Source organism: Felis catus, chromosome D4, assembly GCF_018350175.1.
Source record: "Felis catus isolate Fca126 chromosome D4, F.catus_Fca126_mat1.0, whole genome shotgun sequence".
Classification (NCBI taxonomy): domain Eukaryota; kingdom Metazoa; phylum Chordata; class Mammalia; order Carnivora; family Felidae; genus Felis; species Felis catus.
The window spans coordinates 30,463,960-30,480,934 of NC_058380.1; the positions used below are offsets into that span (position 1 = coordinate 30,463,960).

At 41.5% G+C, this 16,975-nt stretch overlaps 1 protein-coding gene across 6 annotated transcripts in view; it reads right to left on the reverse strand.

The window, feature by feature from the left end:
• SLC35D2 (solute carrier family 35 member D2) overlaps window positions 1-16,075 on the reverse strand; it is a 63,213-nt gene extending 47,138 nt beyond the window's left edge. For 2 of the 6 annotated variants that reach the window (XM_023242251.2, XR_002737505.2), the window contains exons 1-4: window positions 15,863-16,075; window positions 8,466-8,499; window positions 6,381-6,467; window positions 1,356-1,423 (exon numbers count right to left, since the gene is read on the reverse strand). In XM_023242251.2, the coding sequence (XP_023098019.1) occupies window positions 1,356-1,423; window positions 6,381-6,467; window positions 8,466-8,499; window positions 15,863-16,014 (341 nt within the window). In that variant the 5' untranslated portion in view covers window positions 16,015-16,075. Of the gene's footprint in view, window positions 1-1,355; window positions 1,424-6,380; window positions 6,468-8,465; window positions 8,500-14,689; window positions 15,372-15,466; window positions 15,567-15,862 lie in introns of those variants that run through there. The other 4 variants (XM_023242253.2, XM_023242252.2, XM_023242250.2 and 1 more) reach the window with 4 other exon arrangements.
• Between the last annotated feature and the right edge of the window lie 900 nt (window positions 16,076-16,975).

Sequence of the window (16,975 nt, forward strand, 5' to 3'; positions counted from 1 at the left end):
AGAACACTTGTAATAAAGATGTTTCTAACATTGCTACCTTGAGAACAGTGTTGTATCAATGAATGGAAGTTATACTCATTCTTCAATGCATGTAGAGCCTTTCAGAACACCTATAATAAGTATGCTTCTAAAATCACTTTTAAAAAAAAAGAAGAGGGGCACCTGGGTGGCTCAGTCGGTTAAGCATTCAACTCCTGATCTCAGTTCAGGTCTTGAATTCAAGCCCCTCACTGGGCTCTACACTGGGGGTGAAGCCTACTTTTAAAAAAGAAGAGGACGGGGGCGCCTGGGTGGCGCAGTCGGTTAAGCGTCCGACTTCAGCCAGGTCACGATCTTGCGGTCCGTGAGTTCGAGCCCCGCGTCAGGCTCTGGGCTGATGGCTCGGAGCCTGGAGCCTGTTTCCGATTCTGTGTCTCCCTCTCTCTCTGCCCCTCCCCCGTTCATGCTCTGTCTCTGTCCCAAAAATAAAATAAATGTTGAAAAAAAAAATTAAAAAAAAAAAAAAAAAAAAAGAAGAGGACGAAGAAGGTGGGGAGGGGAGGAGGGGGAGGGGGGAGGGGGGAGGGGGGAGGGGGGAGGGGGAGGGGGGAGAAAGAGGGGTGGGGGAGGGGGAGGGGAGGAGGGGGAGGGGGAGGGGAGGAGGGGGAGGGGGAGGGGAGGAGGGGGAGGGGGAGGGGAGGAGGGGGAGGGGGGAGAAAGAGGGGTGGGGGAGGGGGAGGGGAGGAGGGGGAGGGGGAGGGGGGAGGAGGGGGAGGGGGAGGGGGGAGGAGGGGGAGGGGGGAGAAAGAGGGGTGGGGGAGGGGGGAGAAAGAGGGGTGGGGGAACGAAGAGGAAGAAGAAGGAAGCAAAGCCTTCATCTGTGAAGCGGAAACCCCCGATGCAAGGAGTGAGCAGCTGTCAGTGTTAACCGAAACCATTCCCCACAGCTGCAAGTGAACTCACTCAGAGACAAGCCAATAAGATCCATGGTAACACAGCAATAGCACCTAACTCCGGAAGCTTTAATACAAATTTGACACAATTAAGGAAAACCGTCCCAATCCCAGAAAGAAACAAAACAACAAAAAAAACCCTAAAATGTATAACTAAAACCAGTATTTCACATTTTGTTTTCCACAACTACAATCTGTCCTTTCCAAATAAGAGGAAAGATGAGAGGTCTACTTTCTGTTGTCAGTTTTATATGTCCTTCTTCTGGTCTACCTTCCACCTGCCCCCTTTTTACTCTCACTATACAAATAGGGCTTTCCTCAATCTCATGTAATATTTTGAAAAAATCAAACTTGGTCTTTCTATTGTACCATTAGAAACAAACGAGTGAAGAACCTCCCATCAACCATTCCCCTGCACCATACCTTAATTTACTTGTGCTTGATAATCCACTTATGTGGTTTCCAACATAGAGGAGAGGCAGAGGAAACAGCTTCCATGAAAAAAAAAAAAAAAGAATATTTGATTAGAACTCCAATAATGATTTTCTTTCATATATATAGATGGTGACACTCACTCCCCATCAGTAAGCAAATCATTTCCCTGTAACAACTGTGAATTTTCCACAATCTAAAACACACCACAGGGTGCCTGGGTGGCTTAGTCAGTTAAGCGTCTGCGTTCAGCTCAGGTCATAATCTCACAGTTCGTGAATTCGAGCCCCACGAGCCCCACATCAGGCTCTCTGCTATCTGAGCAGAGCCCGCTTCATACCCTCTGTCCCCGTCTCTTTCTGCCCCTCCCCTGCTTGCTCACACACACACACTCGCTCTCTCTCTCTCTCTCAAAAATAAATAAAATTAAAACTTTAAATAAATAAAACACACCACTGGAATGTCACAAGGTTGGTGACCCTTTCAAAAAGTTGTGTCTACCACCCACATTACTTTGGAGTTACTTTATTTGTTTTCAAGGTCTAGAATGATTACATATCTACCAAGGTTAAACAACATACCAGTAGTACTTGAATTAGGTTTACTGAGCTCTGACCTCCTGAATTATTTTTTCAAGAGAAATACTGTTCAGAACATACTGAAGAAACATACAAAAGACCTACTCTTCCATAAATGAAAAAAAATATATATCCTTTCATAAGGTCACACACTAACTGAGAACTTTTTGACTGATATACAATCCACAGCTATCAAGGGGAGTCCAACATTTTTTTTCCCACTAAAAAGACATTAAGTGTGCAATTCAGATAAGGCATCCTTTGAAGGATTTTGAAATACTAAGTGTCATTTACCCCCCCAAAATTAGAAAACGTTATTATCAGGAGATTTGCTCAAGAAAGAAGAAAGAAAGAGAGGGCCTCGCATCCAAGACCTTCCCCTTCATTCACAACATTCTGGTTGACAGCCTACAACTGGCTAAACAATAAAACTTCTGGGATATTACAACTTTAGAGGTTCTTAGGTATTGAAAAGAATCAGTTGCCCTCCTTTCCATGTATAATTCAAAATAAAAACAATACTGACTTCTAGTTCCTGGTAATGGTGAGCTAGATTATCTGTGTTAATCTCCCTGCTGAAAACAATTAAAAATGCTAGGTAAAATAACTTAAAACCTTTATAAAAGCATGAAATATGTGGGAGATAGTGAGTCTCCAAGCCAAAAACTAAATCAAGAACAGAAACCCAGAAACAATGGAAGGCAGAGGGCAGCAGAACTGCATCATCTTCAAGGGTCTGTCAGATTAGAATGCTACCCCCCAACAAGAATGTCTTTTGAAAGCAAAGGAAAAATATGCAGTCTTTTTCAGACAAAAAAAAAAAAAACTAAGGAAATTTAAGCAGACTATTAGTAAAGGAAATTCTAAAGGAGGTAATTTAATCAGGAGGAAAGTACAAAGTGTGGGATGCAAAAAGGAGAGAAAAGCAAAGGGAGCAGTAAATACGTGGGTAAATATAAATAAACATTGATGGTTTTTTTTTAAAGAAAATAAAAATATATTGTGAGATTTACATAAAGTTATTCAAGTACCTGTTGAAAACAGCACATTAAATTGGGAGGAGGGGTAAATGTGTAAAAGTCCTTACACTGTTGAAGGGGAAGATACACTTATTTTTTTTTTAAGTTTATTTCTTTCTTGTAAGAGAAAGAGAGAGAGAGCATGAGCAAGGGAGGGGCAGAGAGAAAGGGAGAGAGAGAATCCCAAGCAGGCTTCGTGCTGTCAGGAAAGAGCCCAAAGTGGGCTCAATTTCACAAACCATGAGATCATGACCTGAGCTGAAATCAAGATTTGGACGCTTACTGACTGAGCCACCCAGGAGCATGAGGGGGAAGATACACTTATTAATTAACTTTACAACTTGATAAGTTAGGTATGCCTGCTGTAGTTTCCAGGTACACTAAAAGAACTGAAACAGAAGTCTACCTCATATATAGTTGATCCTTGGACAATGTGAAGCTTAGGGATGCCAACACCCTACACAGTCAAAAATCCATGTATAGCTTTTGATTTCCCCAAAACCTAACTGCTAATAGCCTACTGTTGACTGGCAGTCTTAGTAATAACATAAACAGGCACTCATATTTTGTATGTTACACGTGTTATATACTACATTCTTACATAAAGTAAGCTAGAGAAAAGAAAATGTTAAGATCATAAGAGAAAACACATTTACAACCCTGTACTGTATTCATCCAAAAAAAAAAAAAGAAAAAGAAATCCACATATGATGAACCTATGCAGTTGAAATTCATGTTGTTTCAGGGTGAGCTGTGATTAAACACTTTACCTGGAAGATTTAACTAAAGTTTTAGGCACCTAACGATATGGCCTCAAAATAAATTAAACAAAACAAAAAACCTGACATCAATACCAAGAGAAATAGACAAATCCATAATCAGAGATGATGGCTACAATAATATTTTCTATTTCACATGCTCTTAAAATGTGACTTTACCACTTTCTTCCATCCAGAGGTATGATCTAGGTCCCTTCCTCTTAAAACTGCATGGGATTGTTTCAATTAATAATGTACAGATGAAATGCTGCTATGTGACCTTTGAGGCTAGGTCATAAAAAGCAAGGCAGTTTTGCCCTGCTTGCTGAAACACTCACCCTTAAAGAATTCAGCACCATGTGACCACTTTGACTCCCCTGAGCCTGCCATTTTGTAAGGAAGCCCAAATGAGCCTATAGGAGTGACCACACAGAGAGGCCTAAGATTATAGGAAGAGAGGTTTGTGACCAGCTCCCAGCTGCACTAACCAGCAACCCCATCGTTGTTTCCACTCTGCTACTGTCTGTCCAAAACTATATAGAAGCCTTAAGCCAGAACTACCCAGTTGGCACTGTCCTGAATTCCCGAACCACAGGTACTGTGAGAAATAACACAATGATTATTGTTTTGAGTCACAAGTTATGCAGCAAATGACAACTGGAATAGGCATATAAGGTATCTACAAAAAGCCTACAACAAACAACACACTAAACGGTGAAATGCCAAAAGCTTCCCCTTGGAGATCAGCCAGTATTACCACTTATACCAAATTGTACTGAGGGTCCTATACAATACAGTAACAGAAGTAAAAGAATAAAAGTTAGAATGTTGGAAAGAATGAAGCAAAACTGTCATTTGTTGTAGATGACCTGATCGTGAATGTAGAAAAATCTAGAGGAAACCACAAATAAATTATGATTAATATTCTATAATTTTTCAAATATAAAAACAATATGTAAATGCAATATAAAAACATATCCATCTAATTTTCCAAATTATATATACATATATAAATATAGTCATTTATAATATATAAATGAGTAAACATCAAATATATATAAAAAGTATATTAAGTATATATAAATAAGTAAAGATTAAATTATTAAATATATATTTATACATAAATATATAAATAAGTAAACATTAAATATATATATACATTTTGAGAGTGAGCAGGGGAGGGTGAGAGAGAGAGAGAGAGAGAGAGAGAGAGAGAGAGAGAGAGAATCCCAGGCAGGCTCCATGCCCAACATGGAGCCCCCACATGGGGCTTGATCTCATGAACCATGAGATCACGACCTGAGCCGAAATCAAGAGCTGGACACTTAACTGACTGAGCCACCCAGGTGCCCCCCAAATAATATATTTTTTAAAGATATATGCAATAGCAAAAACTCAAAAAAAATGTTCACAACAACAGTATTCTCTTTACAGAACACTCAAGAATAGTACGAGTTCAGCAAAACATAATTCAGGGACACATATTAGAATAATTACAAAGAAAGTAAGAAAACTATTACGAAAGTCAAAATAGTGGGTAAGGAGGATTCTGTGATCCCATCTCATGATCTAGGTAATGATTACATGTGTTATTATTCATTCAAGTATACGTTCATGTATGATGCCTTTTCCCTACATATAGATCATATTTCACAGTGCTTAAAGTGTTTTAAAACTATAGCATATCATAAACTAAGTGTAAGCAAGGCCAACGATATTCTGATTGTTCCTATGATGATTGGGTTAATAGCCTTCGTTATACTTCAATATTTTGTTTTTCTCTTTTTGTGGATGTCCCTGATGCTTAGTCAGACTGATGATTAATCTAGTGACAGATGCCAGCATCTTTCCAGGGCTTAGAGACATGGTAGTGAACAAGCCAGGAGAGGTTCTCACTCTCAAGGAACTGACAGCCTGATTTAACTTCCCTAAATCCAAAAATGTCATCAAAATACAGTTAATACTACCTGTTGTATAGGACTGCTCTAAGAATTAAATGGTTGACTTAAAGCAACTGTTTATTGAGCCAGCAACTGTTTAAAAAAGGTAGTTCTGTTCCTCATTCCCAGGAAGGTAAGGCAGGTTTTATGTTTCTAGTTCCACCACAGAAAAACCCATGTATTTCTATGTGCATCAAATTATATTCTTCATTCTACTCACAGCTTTTATCAATCCAGGCAAAAAATGAAAACTTAAAATAGGATCAGAAAAGTAGGGCCTATGAGCCAAATCTGGCCCATCTTTTGTCTATGTAAATAAAGTTTCATTAGAAAACAATGACAGCAATTTATTTATCTATCATGGTACAGTGGCAGAGCTGAATAATTGCAACAGAGATGGTCTGGCCCACAAAGCCTAAATATTTACTATCTGCTTTTTTACCAAAAACGCCTACCAAATCCTAATGCTATAGGGCTTTGCCATTTCAGAAGACACATAGTATTATTTAGTGTCAGTTGCTAAGCACACACTTTGACTATTATTACATTATGTTAATGAACAACTGAATGAATGATATAAAATCTCTGTTAAGAAGTTTCTACCCAGTGTAAGCAGGAAGCACAGTGTGTATGGAAACTGACATGCATTCCAAGATCAATTTGTAATTCTATAGTATTTTCATATCTTTCACCATAGTTATTTGTACTCATCATCACATACCTTCACGGGAATTTTCTTGTCAAAATCAGGGAAGTGAATTATTTTATTTAGTTTGGACACATACAGTATCATTATGGTAGCTGCCATCTAAAAAAAAGGGAAGGAGAAACTTCAGCAAAATATCTGCAAAGACTGAGGTACAAAGACACCTTCAGAAGAAAATACACTCATCAAAAAGAATACATTATCCAAAAAAAATCCATTTTCTAGGTTCCAAAAAATAACTATTTCTTGGAATATCAAAATTGTTTTTCTTGCCAATGTATGAATTCTATCAGAACTAGAGGCAAAAAGTGTTAAGATCAAATAGACTCACACACATATATGCATATTATCTCAAGGGGTTCAGAGAAAGAAATGGTGTCCCCAAAACTGGCCAGAGTAACCACAGTTGGTGAGGCCAGTCCTTGATCCTGGACCATACTTCCCATGTACTGAACATATGGACACCTTTCCACATAAAGTGAGTCTAGGGGTACTGCAAGGGGGCAAACTCCACACTAACACACTTTTTGTCAAGTCTCATATTCCTATAACACAGAAGACAAATTAAGAGAAAAACAATTTTAAAAGGGATCTACTTTTCTCTTCAATCTTAGCCAGTCCTGCAAAAATGTCTCATTCAAATCCTACTCATCTAGAGTACAAGTATATTAGAAATACTCCAGATTATTATGAAATAAAAAATTTTAATATCATCTTCCTATGCAAATTTTAGAACTTACTCAATTGTTTCCATATTATTATGAAAAAATTTAAGACATCCTTCAACATGATTATCCCTAAACCCTGAGCCTAATGAGTTTACAAATGTAATACTTATGATAGATCGTAACATAAGGCCATCTTGAATTATAATTATAGTTTGTATTTATAACTGACCTTATAATTCTTACAGAAATATACTAACATTTATTTAAAATATTCTGTAACTCAGACTTTTAAACGAGGTCTGCTGCCCTCTTCCCCCACAAATTGTGTATCAGAAAGGCTTTATTTTGAGCACAAGCCAGTGAATTTTTATTTGCCTTGGGGATTACTAAGGGCACATTATCACATATTCACTGATCTCTTAGAGTACTTTTTTCTACACTTTTCACACTGAAACATTAAGATGATATATTTTTGGCATTAAGGAAATATATTATTATATTTTTTATTCCTAAAATGATATTGCAAAGAGTACCTTATCAGCAAAACATTTAACCAATGTTTAATCATATAAATGACATCCTTCTCAAGATTCACAATTAAAAATTTAATTAACAGACACAATTTTCACAATTTTATGTTTTCTCCCTATAAATTAAAGCAAAACCAACCAAACAAACAAAAAAAGGTGCCTTTGGTGCCTGTTACCACTTGCCTACTGGAAATCACCAGCATATGATCAAGATAGTAAACAAGCCACAAATAAATATTAATGGGAAATTTCAGAAGCAGCTAAAATGGGGTTAGTCTGAAAGCTTATCCAATCTTGTCTTTATACTTGAGAACAAAAATCACAAACTGCAGGAAACAAAATGCAAACATGTTTAGTTAGGCCCACAGAGAGTTTTGTAAAAATCTGAATGTGTTGCTAGCATTTACAAATTTGATGTAAAAATTCAAAATCCCTGCTACTCTGGGAAAACGTCCAGAGGTGTTAAAATAAGGGCATAGTGAACCCAATCTCATCTCCTGAGTCCTTTCCTCTCAGCACAGTGGCTTAAACTGAGTCCCAAATGCACACTTCAACTTTGGCAACTATATCCTTGTCCCACTCCAGCCTCCAATTTATTCATTTGTTCCCCACCAGGCCTTGAGGCTTTCAGTCTTCTGGCCCTTGTTTTAAAGGGTAATTAAATTCAATTAAGAAAGCTGAAACAAGTAATTGCTTTTTCCTACAAATACAACTGTTCCTAAATTATAGAAAGACTTAAAATGTGTGTCAATACTTTATGCTCTTTCACCAAAAGTACCATGATCCTCTGGCCCTCTGTCAGCTGAATAAATTTGTAAACCGCAGTCTTAAACAAAAGCACTTAAAATTTCATTGTGTATAATGACAACTAATTAAGTGGTTAATTTTTCATTTTCACTTACCTGTCCAATTCCAAGAAAAATTGGTGATGGGAAACTATAAAAAACACAGAATAACAATTTTAGCAACTGATAAAAATTTGCAGTCTATAATATGTAGTGGCAGGAGTTATTTAAAAATCTTAGACTTTTTTTTCATTCTTAGACCATTAAAACTTAACATAAAATTCATTGACTTTTCATTTGTTCATTTCTTTTCATTTTTAAACTGATTGTTGCTAAACTTGGCAATTTTCTATTGCCCCTTGTCTGTCATCATATTAACAGATAACATGACTATGTATATAGAAAGCCAAAATAATCTGGGGATAAATTATTAGAATAATTTTTAGCAAGGTCACTGGCTACAAGATGAACATATGAAAAAAACACCATTTATATATCTACATGCCAGAAGAAACAAAGTGAAAATTTAAAAGAGATCATTTATAATAGCACTAAAAGCACATCAAATAATACTAACTGTATATTTTATGATATTAGGAATTACCTTTAGTTTTTTAGGTATGAAAGGTATTGGGGTGGTGTTTTTTTTAAATGAAAGAGCCCTTCTTATCATTTAGAAATACATCTTGAAATGCATATGATGATATGTTTTTAATTTGCCTCAAAATAACTCGGCGGGCGGGAGGGCGCCTGGGTGGCTCAGTCAACTGAGTGTCCAACTTCAGCTCAGGTCATGATTTTGTGGCCTGTGAGTTCAAGCCCCACGTCAGACTCTGTGCTGACAGCTCGGAGCCTGGAGCCTGCTTCGGATTCTGTGTCTCCCTCTCTCTCTGACCCTCCCCCGCTCATGCTCTGTCTCTCTCTCTCTCTCTCTCTCTCTCTCTCTCTCTCTCTGTCAAAAATAAATAAACATTAAAAAAAATTTTTTTTTAAAACTCTGGGGGGAAATGGTAGGATTGAGTGCAAGGGGGGATACAAATGTAATGAGTTGTTGACACTGGGTGACGGCTACTGGGTGATTCATTAGACAGATATATCTCATTTTATCACTCTTCACTTTATTATGCTTTGCAGATACTGCATTTCTTACAAAGTGAGAATTTGTGGTAACCCTGCCTTGAGCAAGTTTATCGGCACCATTTTTCCAGCAGCATTTGCTCACTTTGTGTCTCTGTGTCACATTTTGATAATGCTCGTGATATTTCACACTTTTTCATTATTATTATACTTGTGATGGTGATCTGTGACTAGTGATTATGACTCCCTGAAAACTCAGATGATGGTTAGCATTTTTTTAGCAATAAAGTATTTTTTTAATTAAGGTATGTACATTGTTTTTCAGACATAATGCTATTGCACACTTAACAGACTACAGTATAGTATAAACATAACTTTTATATGCCCTGGAAAACCACAAAATTCAATTGACTCACTTTACTGCAATACTTACTATATTGTGGTGGTCTAGAACCAAACCCACAACATCTCTGAAGTATGCCTATGCTATTTTTTTTTTTAAATAATATATCCAGGAACAAACCTAACAAAAGATTAATTAAAGATTACAATAAATGCATTCCATTACAACTGGTGACAGAAAAAATTCTTTAAAGGCCTGGGATATAAGAGAAGCCATTTTGGATTTCTTTCTAAGTCAGCATAACTACACGTACACTTTGTTGAAACCAAAAGCCTGATTCATGGCCCACCAAGCATACAATGTACCCCTGCTTGGTGAATGAGTAGCCTAAAAGAAGACCATGTTGTCCTTAAGATAGCAATCAATGCTCCTACTCCCTGTTCCTTGACATTAAAACTTGTGATTCTTGCCTATATGCTAATATATAATCTTCTGAGCTTTAATGAGATGTGAAAACTGTAAAAACCCTGTAAAACCTTTTCATTCTCTGGAGCTCCTTCTTCTTTGTAAAGAATATGTTTCCTGGGCAGCTGTCCTAACTTGGGCTCGAATAAAGCTCTTACTTTTAGAGACTCCAAAAGGTTTGTTCATTTTGCATCCACACAATGGAAGAGAACAGAGATGAGGACAGATACACACATACATGACACAGATGACAGTGCACAGCAGTGAGGGAAAGATGGTCTTTCAACAAACGGCATTGGGTAAGTTAGATGATACACTTCACACCACATCTAACAAGGCAGCACATCACCTCACCCTGCTCACTACCCAAACATGCACTGGCTCCCAGTCATTCTCTCAGAGACTCTCCCACACACACACCCCTAGCTCAGCCCTCAATCTGCATGTCAGAGGAAAACACACCTATTTCAGATAGGGCAAGAAGAGAGTAAAGAGCTGACTCACCTTATCAAAGAAAACAGAATGAATGTCTGGACTGTAACACCATGAGAATGAAATCCATTCTAGTGGATGGATACCAGTTGTGCCACCCAGATACCCCCTTCTACGCTGAGGTATTCATTCCCCAGTTGCCCGAGAACATCCTCAGCTGAAGAAAGCTACCTTGCCAATGGCAAACACCCTCCCTGTGAGCACCCTGCATTCCAAGCCCCACCCCAACTCAGAATTCTATTGAGTCCTCTCAGCTCCAGAGCCCCTGGGATAATGCTTTTAACATTTATTCATTTTTGAAAGACAGAATGTGAGCAGGAGAGGGGCAGAGAGATAGAGGGAGACAGAGAATAGGAAGCAGGCTCCAGGCTCTGAGCTGTCAGCACAGGGCCCAAGGCTGGGCTGAAACTCACGAACCACCACGAGATCATGACCTGAGCGGAAGTCGGAAGCTTAAGGGACTGAGCCACCCAGGCGCCCCCCACCCCACAAAAAAATTTTAATTTTTTTTAATGTTTACTTTTGAGACAGACAGTGTTAGTGGGGGAGGAGCAGCCAAAAAAAAATTTAATATTGATTCTAGGTAGGGGGAATATAGATAATTATTTTCTTTGTACATTTCTGTATTTAAATAATCCCCAATTTTTTAAATGAATTCTTGTAGGAGTGAACGCGAGGAAGTGAAGATAACAAGTGTGTACACAACTGGTAAGACTCAGACTCTGAAAGGAACAGAGAAACGAGGGTCCACGAGGGATCAAAAATGGGTTGTTGTTGCTTAAGAACCTGAACACGTTTTCAGGGCTAGAGCTGCTGAGGCAGAATGAGGAGGGAGTAGAAGGAGTGGAGCATTGCACCCACAGAGAGGAGAGGGGGACCTTAGGTGCATAAAAGGCTCCCTACATATTAGCATAAGGGCACCGTCGGGGCCTCAAATGACACCTTCCACTTTCTCAATAAAGTATTGGAGAAGGGGAGTGGAGGGCGGGGGAGGGGGGGCAGGTGGGATTCCAGGAGGCAGGAGAAAGCAGAAAGGAGTCAAAGCAAAACCCCAGAAGAAACAAGTGGGCAGGAAGGAGAGCCAGCTGAGCTTTGCGATTACCACTTTAAAGCTCAGTAGTGGTTTCCCTCCCACAACAGTCTGACTTGCTCAGTGAAGGAAGGAGGCATGTGGCAGGCTGTGCCAGACCAGGGCCAGGCCCAGTGGGCCCCAGAAAGGACTCCGAGGTTGGATGTGGACACCAGTAGGAGACAGCACTGGGCGTGAAAACCTGGTGGGTCACAGCCAAGCATGCACCCTCCGGGGAGTGTCTGCAGGAAGCAAGGCCACATCGACTGCCAGGGTTCCCCGCAAGGAGTCCCTGAGTCCCCAAGGTTGACACCAGTCCAGATGGAGATCAGGCCTCTTCCTTGTGTGAGTGACAGGAGCTCAGAAGCCACCACAAAAGACCATAAGGAGTCGTAAGTCTGGAGCACACAAGAGTCTGGGCAGTGGGGAGCCACGAGGACCCCACCCCACCTCCTGGCCACACCTGGGGTGAAACCAACATCCAGCTGCGTCCAGGGGCCAAGGAAGCCAAGGAAGCGGTGTCTTCAGGAGAGAGCAGGTTTTCACCAAAGAAAGAGAAAATTACAAGTTGTTTTTGTTTTTAGTATGGATTTCCAGTTCCCACTGCCCGAGACTCGATACAATATATTTTATAAAAACCTCTCTAGGGGCGCCTGGGTGGCGCAGTCGGTTAAGCGTCCGACTTCAGCCAGGTCACGATCTCCCGGTCCGTGAGTTCGAGCCCCGCGTCGGGCTCTGGGCTGATGGCTCAGAGCCTGGAGCCTGTTTCCGATTCTGTGTCTCCCTCTCTCTCTGCCCCTCCCCCGTTCATGCTCTGTCTCTCTCTGTCCCAAAAATAAAAATTTAAAAAAAGTTGAAAAAAAAATTAAAAAAAAAAAACCTCTCCAAGTAATTCACAGTCCCAGGCAGGTTTGAAAACCACTGTGCTAAATGATCCCAATGTCCTAGGATACATAAAGAACTAGACATACAGGAAATACTCATTGAACTGAATACAACTAAGGTCTATATTTTTATTAAGCACCATTAGTAAATTCTTGCATGTCCTAGAGAACAGTGTATTTCAATGGCAACAAAAAAGCAACTCCAGACCACCCCACCACCCTCATGAATCTGATTCCAAAGACCCACTGGTGTAACCAACTAGCCACAGATTCTTAGGTGACCTTGCTTTTCCCTCCCACCCTAACAGATTCTGAGAGTTCATATCCTTCAAAGATTTCTCTGTCCAACTAGATAAATCTAGCATTACAATGAACCAGATAAGTCTAGCATAAGAAATAAGGAACACCACTCATCAGACCTGAACCCCAACCAGAAACAATCTGTTCAAAATGCAGGAGAAAAAAAAATATTCCTTGAGCTACATTCCCATGACCCTGTGGATTAGGTAATTATCAAAATGCCCTTCTTTCTACTCTACAACACAATATTCTACCTTCAAACATCTAATGTTTGGATCAGATTTTTGTGGTTTATTGTTGTAACCAAATCAACCCAACCCTCCTCCCCTCAAAAATGTGCTCCTAAAGCATTTTGAGATGAGAGAATGAATAATGTTATTTGAACAGGGTTCTCCAACTGTATATTACATTACGGAAATGTGAAATGTTTACTTCTAAGGATTGAAAGAGTTTTGTCTTGCAGAGAAAAAAAAAAAAAACTCCATTTCCTCCTTTAATCATGGACCTCAACATTTTAAAGATGGAAAGGCTAGGGTGTAAGATATCTCATATAATAATAATCCTTCCTGGTTGGAGACTTCCCCTTCATCTTCAAAGCACGTAACCACTGTTTACTGGTCCCTGCTTCCAACAAGAAGACACCTGTTTTTGGAGGCAGTGACTGCCCACATGGCCAGAGAGCACATGGCTCATTCAAGTGCAGAAAATAGAGACTGACCTTCAAACTTCATCCAACATAACTGCCAACCACTCCCAAACAAGCCTATTAGTAGCATTCTCTTATTATTTTTGGTCAAAAATGTTTAGTTTTCTTTTTTGTTCATTAGCAGTGTTGGTGTTTCCCATGGACACCAGCAAGCATGCTTGCAACACACTGGGAGAGACTTGTAAGGAACATCAACAGCTGTAAGATCACCAAAAAATATCCCAGATCTCTCTCTTCCCTTCATATCTGCTGCTGCCCCTCCCCACAGTCCAAGACATCTTTTAGAATTATCTAGAATACTAGATACTTCCCTGTGCTTCCACCCTGGTCCTCAAGATCATGTTACTCCTCTGCTCAACACTGGCTGGTGGCTCCCGTCTCCTGAGAGCCTCCATGGCAGCTTCATAGGCCCTCCAGGATCTAACAATCCATTACCCTCACCTAGTACCATTTCTACCCAAACACCCTTCTCTTTCACGCTTGGAATGTTCTTTCCTCATTTCCTTCGTGTCACTCATCTCTTGGCTCAACTGTCACCTCCTCAGTGAAGCTTCACTGATTAAACTGAGATGGCAAACTCCTTCCCATGCCCACACTCCCTAACTCCCTTCCCTGCCTTATTTTTTTCTCCTGACCACACAACTGCATCTGACATAATATAAATTCTATCAGTTTATTTACTGATTCAGTAGAAAGCTCCATGTAAGCTTTAGAAGGATAGATATTTGCTCCATGACATTTAGGGTTCTGATCTGCTTTATTCACTCCTATAGCTCAAGTGCCTAGAATAGTGCCTGGCACATAACAGATGCTTAAGAAATATTATTGCGTGAATGAAGGGTCTGATCTGCCTTTCCTGCCTCCCTCCCCCCATCATCTCTCCTACCTTCTTCCATTTGCTCATTCAGTTCCTCCAACAGACCAAACTCATGCCCACTTCATCAGACTGCCTGTCTGGAATGCTCTAGCACCAACCGCTCCATCCCAGGCACTCTCATAACATACCTGAAATCACCCTGCTTATTCTTGGCCCACTTCCTTTCTGTCTCTACCAGTGGTATGGAATCTCCAGAGCAGTGGCTCTGTGTTGATCACACCTGCTTCTCTGGTGCCTGCAAAGGGCTTGGCACACAGTAGGTGCTCAGTAAATATCTGTGGGAGGTGTAGCCGGCCACGCTCCTGTGGGTCGCAGCTTTCTCAGGTATAACATAAGAAACCTGAAGATACTCTCTGAGGTCTCTTTAGGCTCTTTATAAAATTCTGATTTTACACTCTTGTAGCACAGACAGTATAGTTTACAAAGAGCAGCTTTACTTAAACGGCAGCTCCTGCGAAGCTTTGGAAGGTAATTAACAGGTAATTAACAGGATTGTAATTATCCGGCTTTTGCATTTGAGAAAACTGCTGACTTTGGGTCTGGCCCAACAGGCACAGCTATTAGATGGTGGAACTGGATCTAAATCCACAGTGCTCTCTGTGCTGCTATAAGGATAGCAGAATTAAACAGGATTTTCTAGTCCTTACAAATAGGCTCAAGGAACCAGGAATCTGGTTTACTGCACACTAATCCAAGAAAGTACGTCATGAGAACTTTTTTTCCTCGTCATGTGAACTCCTAATGGTTTCCCCAGTCTTCCATGAATACACTGGTAATTTGACAATGAATGATCAAACGATAAACATAAACTTATCCGCTTAGGACTCATCTGATTGTTGAACATCTCCACTTGTGTAAACTGTTCGCCTTTAAAGTTCACATTCAGATCACTTGTTTCAGCGCACCGGGGCACTTGAACGCTTTGGGGTGTAGCTCTACAAGCGCGCTACGCAGTGTCTCTGTCTCGCAGTAGTAGTAAGCGGTGGAGAGGCGTATCCGCGATTACTGAGAGTAAAACGACTTTGTTAGCTTGTGGCTTGGGTTGTGGAAGGTCCCGGCTCGGTAAAAACGCGGTCAGTGTGTCGAGCCCACAGCCACCCACGTTGGCACCGGAGTCGGCAGTGAGACCCCACGCGCTCGGTTCCTGCCAGCCCGCGGACCCCGGCGCGGCCAACGTGCTGGGAGCGCAGGGGCAGCCCCGCCGCGGCCCGAACCCCGGGACCTCACGCGGCGCAGCGAACGGACGGTCCCGGGACCCGGCGCCCCGCGGACCCCGCCCGACCCCCTGGCGCTCTCCTCACCGGTAGGTGGTCAGCAGCGCCTTGTTAACCAGCACGATGAGGAAGGAGCAGACCCCGTAAAAGAGCGCCGACAGCAGTTTGGCCACCCGGGAAGGCCCCCGCGCGGACGCGGCATCCGCGTCCGCGCCCTCGGCCTGGCGGCCGGCAGTCATGTCCCGCGGCCGCGCGCCGCCCGCCGGCCTCCGCCACTCTCCGGCCCGCTCCGCCCCAGTTCCGTCCCCGCCCGCGGCCGGCCCGCGAGAGGGCGCGGCCGAAACAGGAAGGGCCGCGGCCGCCCAGAGCGCGCCCCGCCGCTGCGGCGTCGAGGGGCTGGAGCCCGCGTCCCGCAGTGCCCGGGTCTGAGCTCGGCAGAAACGGGGTCCCGAGAGGTGAAAAGTCCTCGCTCCTTCCCAGCGGCCCTCCCGGGGAGACGCTTCAGTTTGGTCTGAACGTTTGTTTTGCCTTTTTTTTTTTTTCATACATTTAAAACATATAATTAACGTACAACGAAATGCAGGCTTTACGACCCACAGTTCGTCGTTTGGACAAATGCGTACACCCTTGTAACCACCCAATCAACACATTAACATCACCTCAAAAAGTGCCCTTTGTGCCCCCACTGAAACCAACCCCATCTCATTCTGACTTCTATTGCGGAGTTAGAGTTCCCTTTTTCTAGAATTTCATAAATAAATTTCATGTATGTACTCTTTCAAGGCTTTTTTGTAGTCTTCTTTATTGCTTTTGCTTCCCACCCTTGTTTCTTTAACTTGCTGAAGAGGACCAGTTTGCCTATTCACCAGTTGATGGGCATGTTGGTTGTTCCCCGTTTAGGGCTATAACCCAAAATGCTTCCATGACCATTCGTGTACAAGTTCTTCTGTGAACCATTTCCATTTCTCTCCGGTAAACACGAAGGAGGAAAGGTTAAGATGGGTGCAAAGTCTCAAGTCTTTTCTTGCCTCTATGTGCTTTATGGCAAGTTGTCTCCTTACACACGGGCCCATTTCTTTTCTAGGCAGAGGGCAACTAGCTCCAGTGTCTGTTGTTCATAGGAATTGAAGAGTCTCCCACAACGGTCTACTTTGACCACACTCTACCTGCTGTAGCATTTTGCAAGTAAGCGTCCCCTAT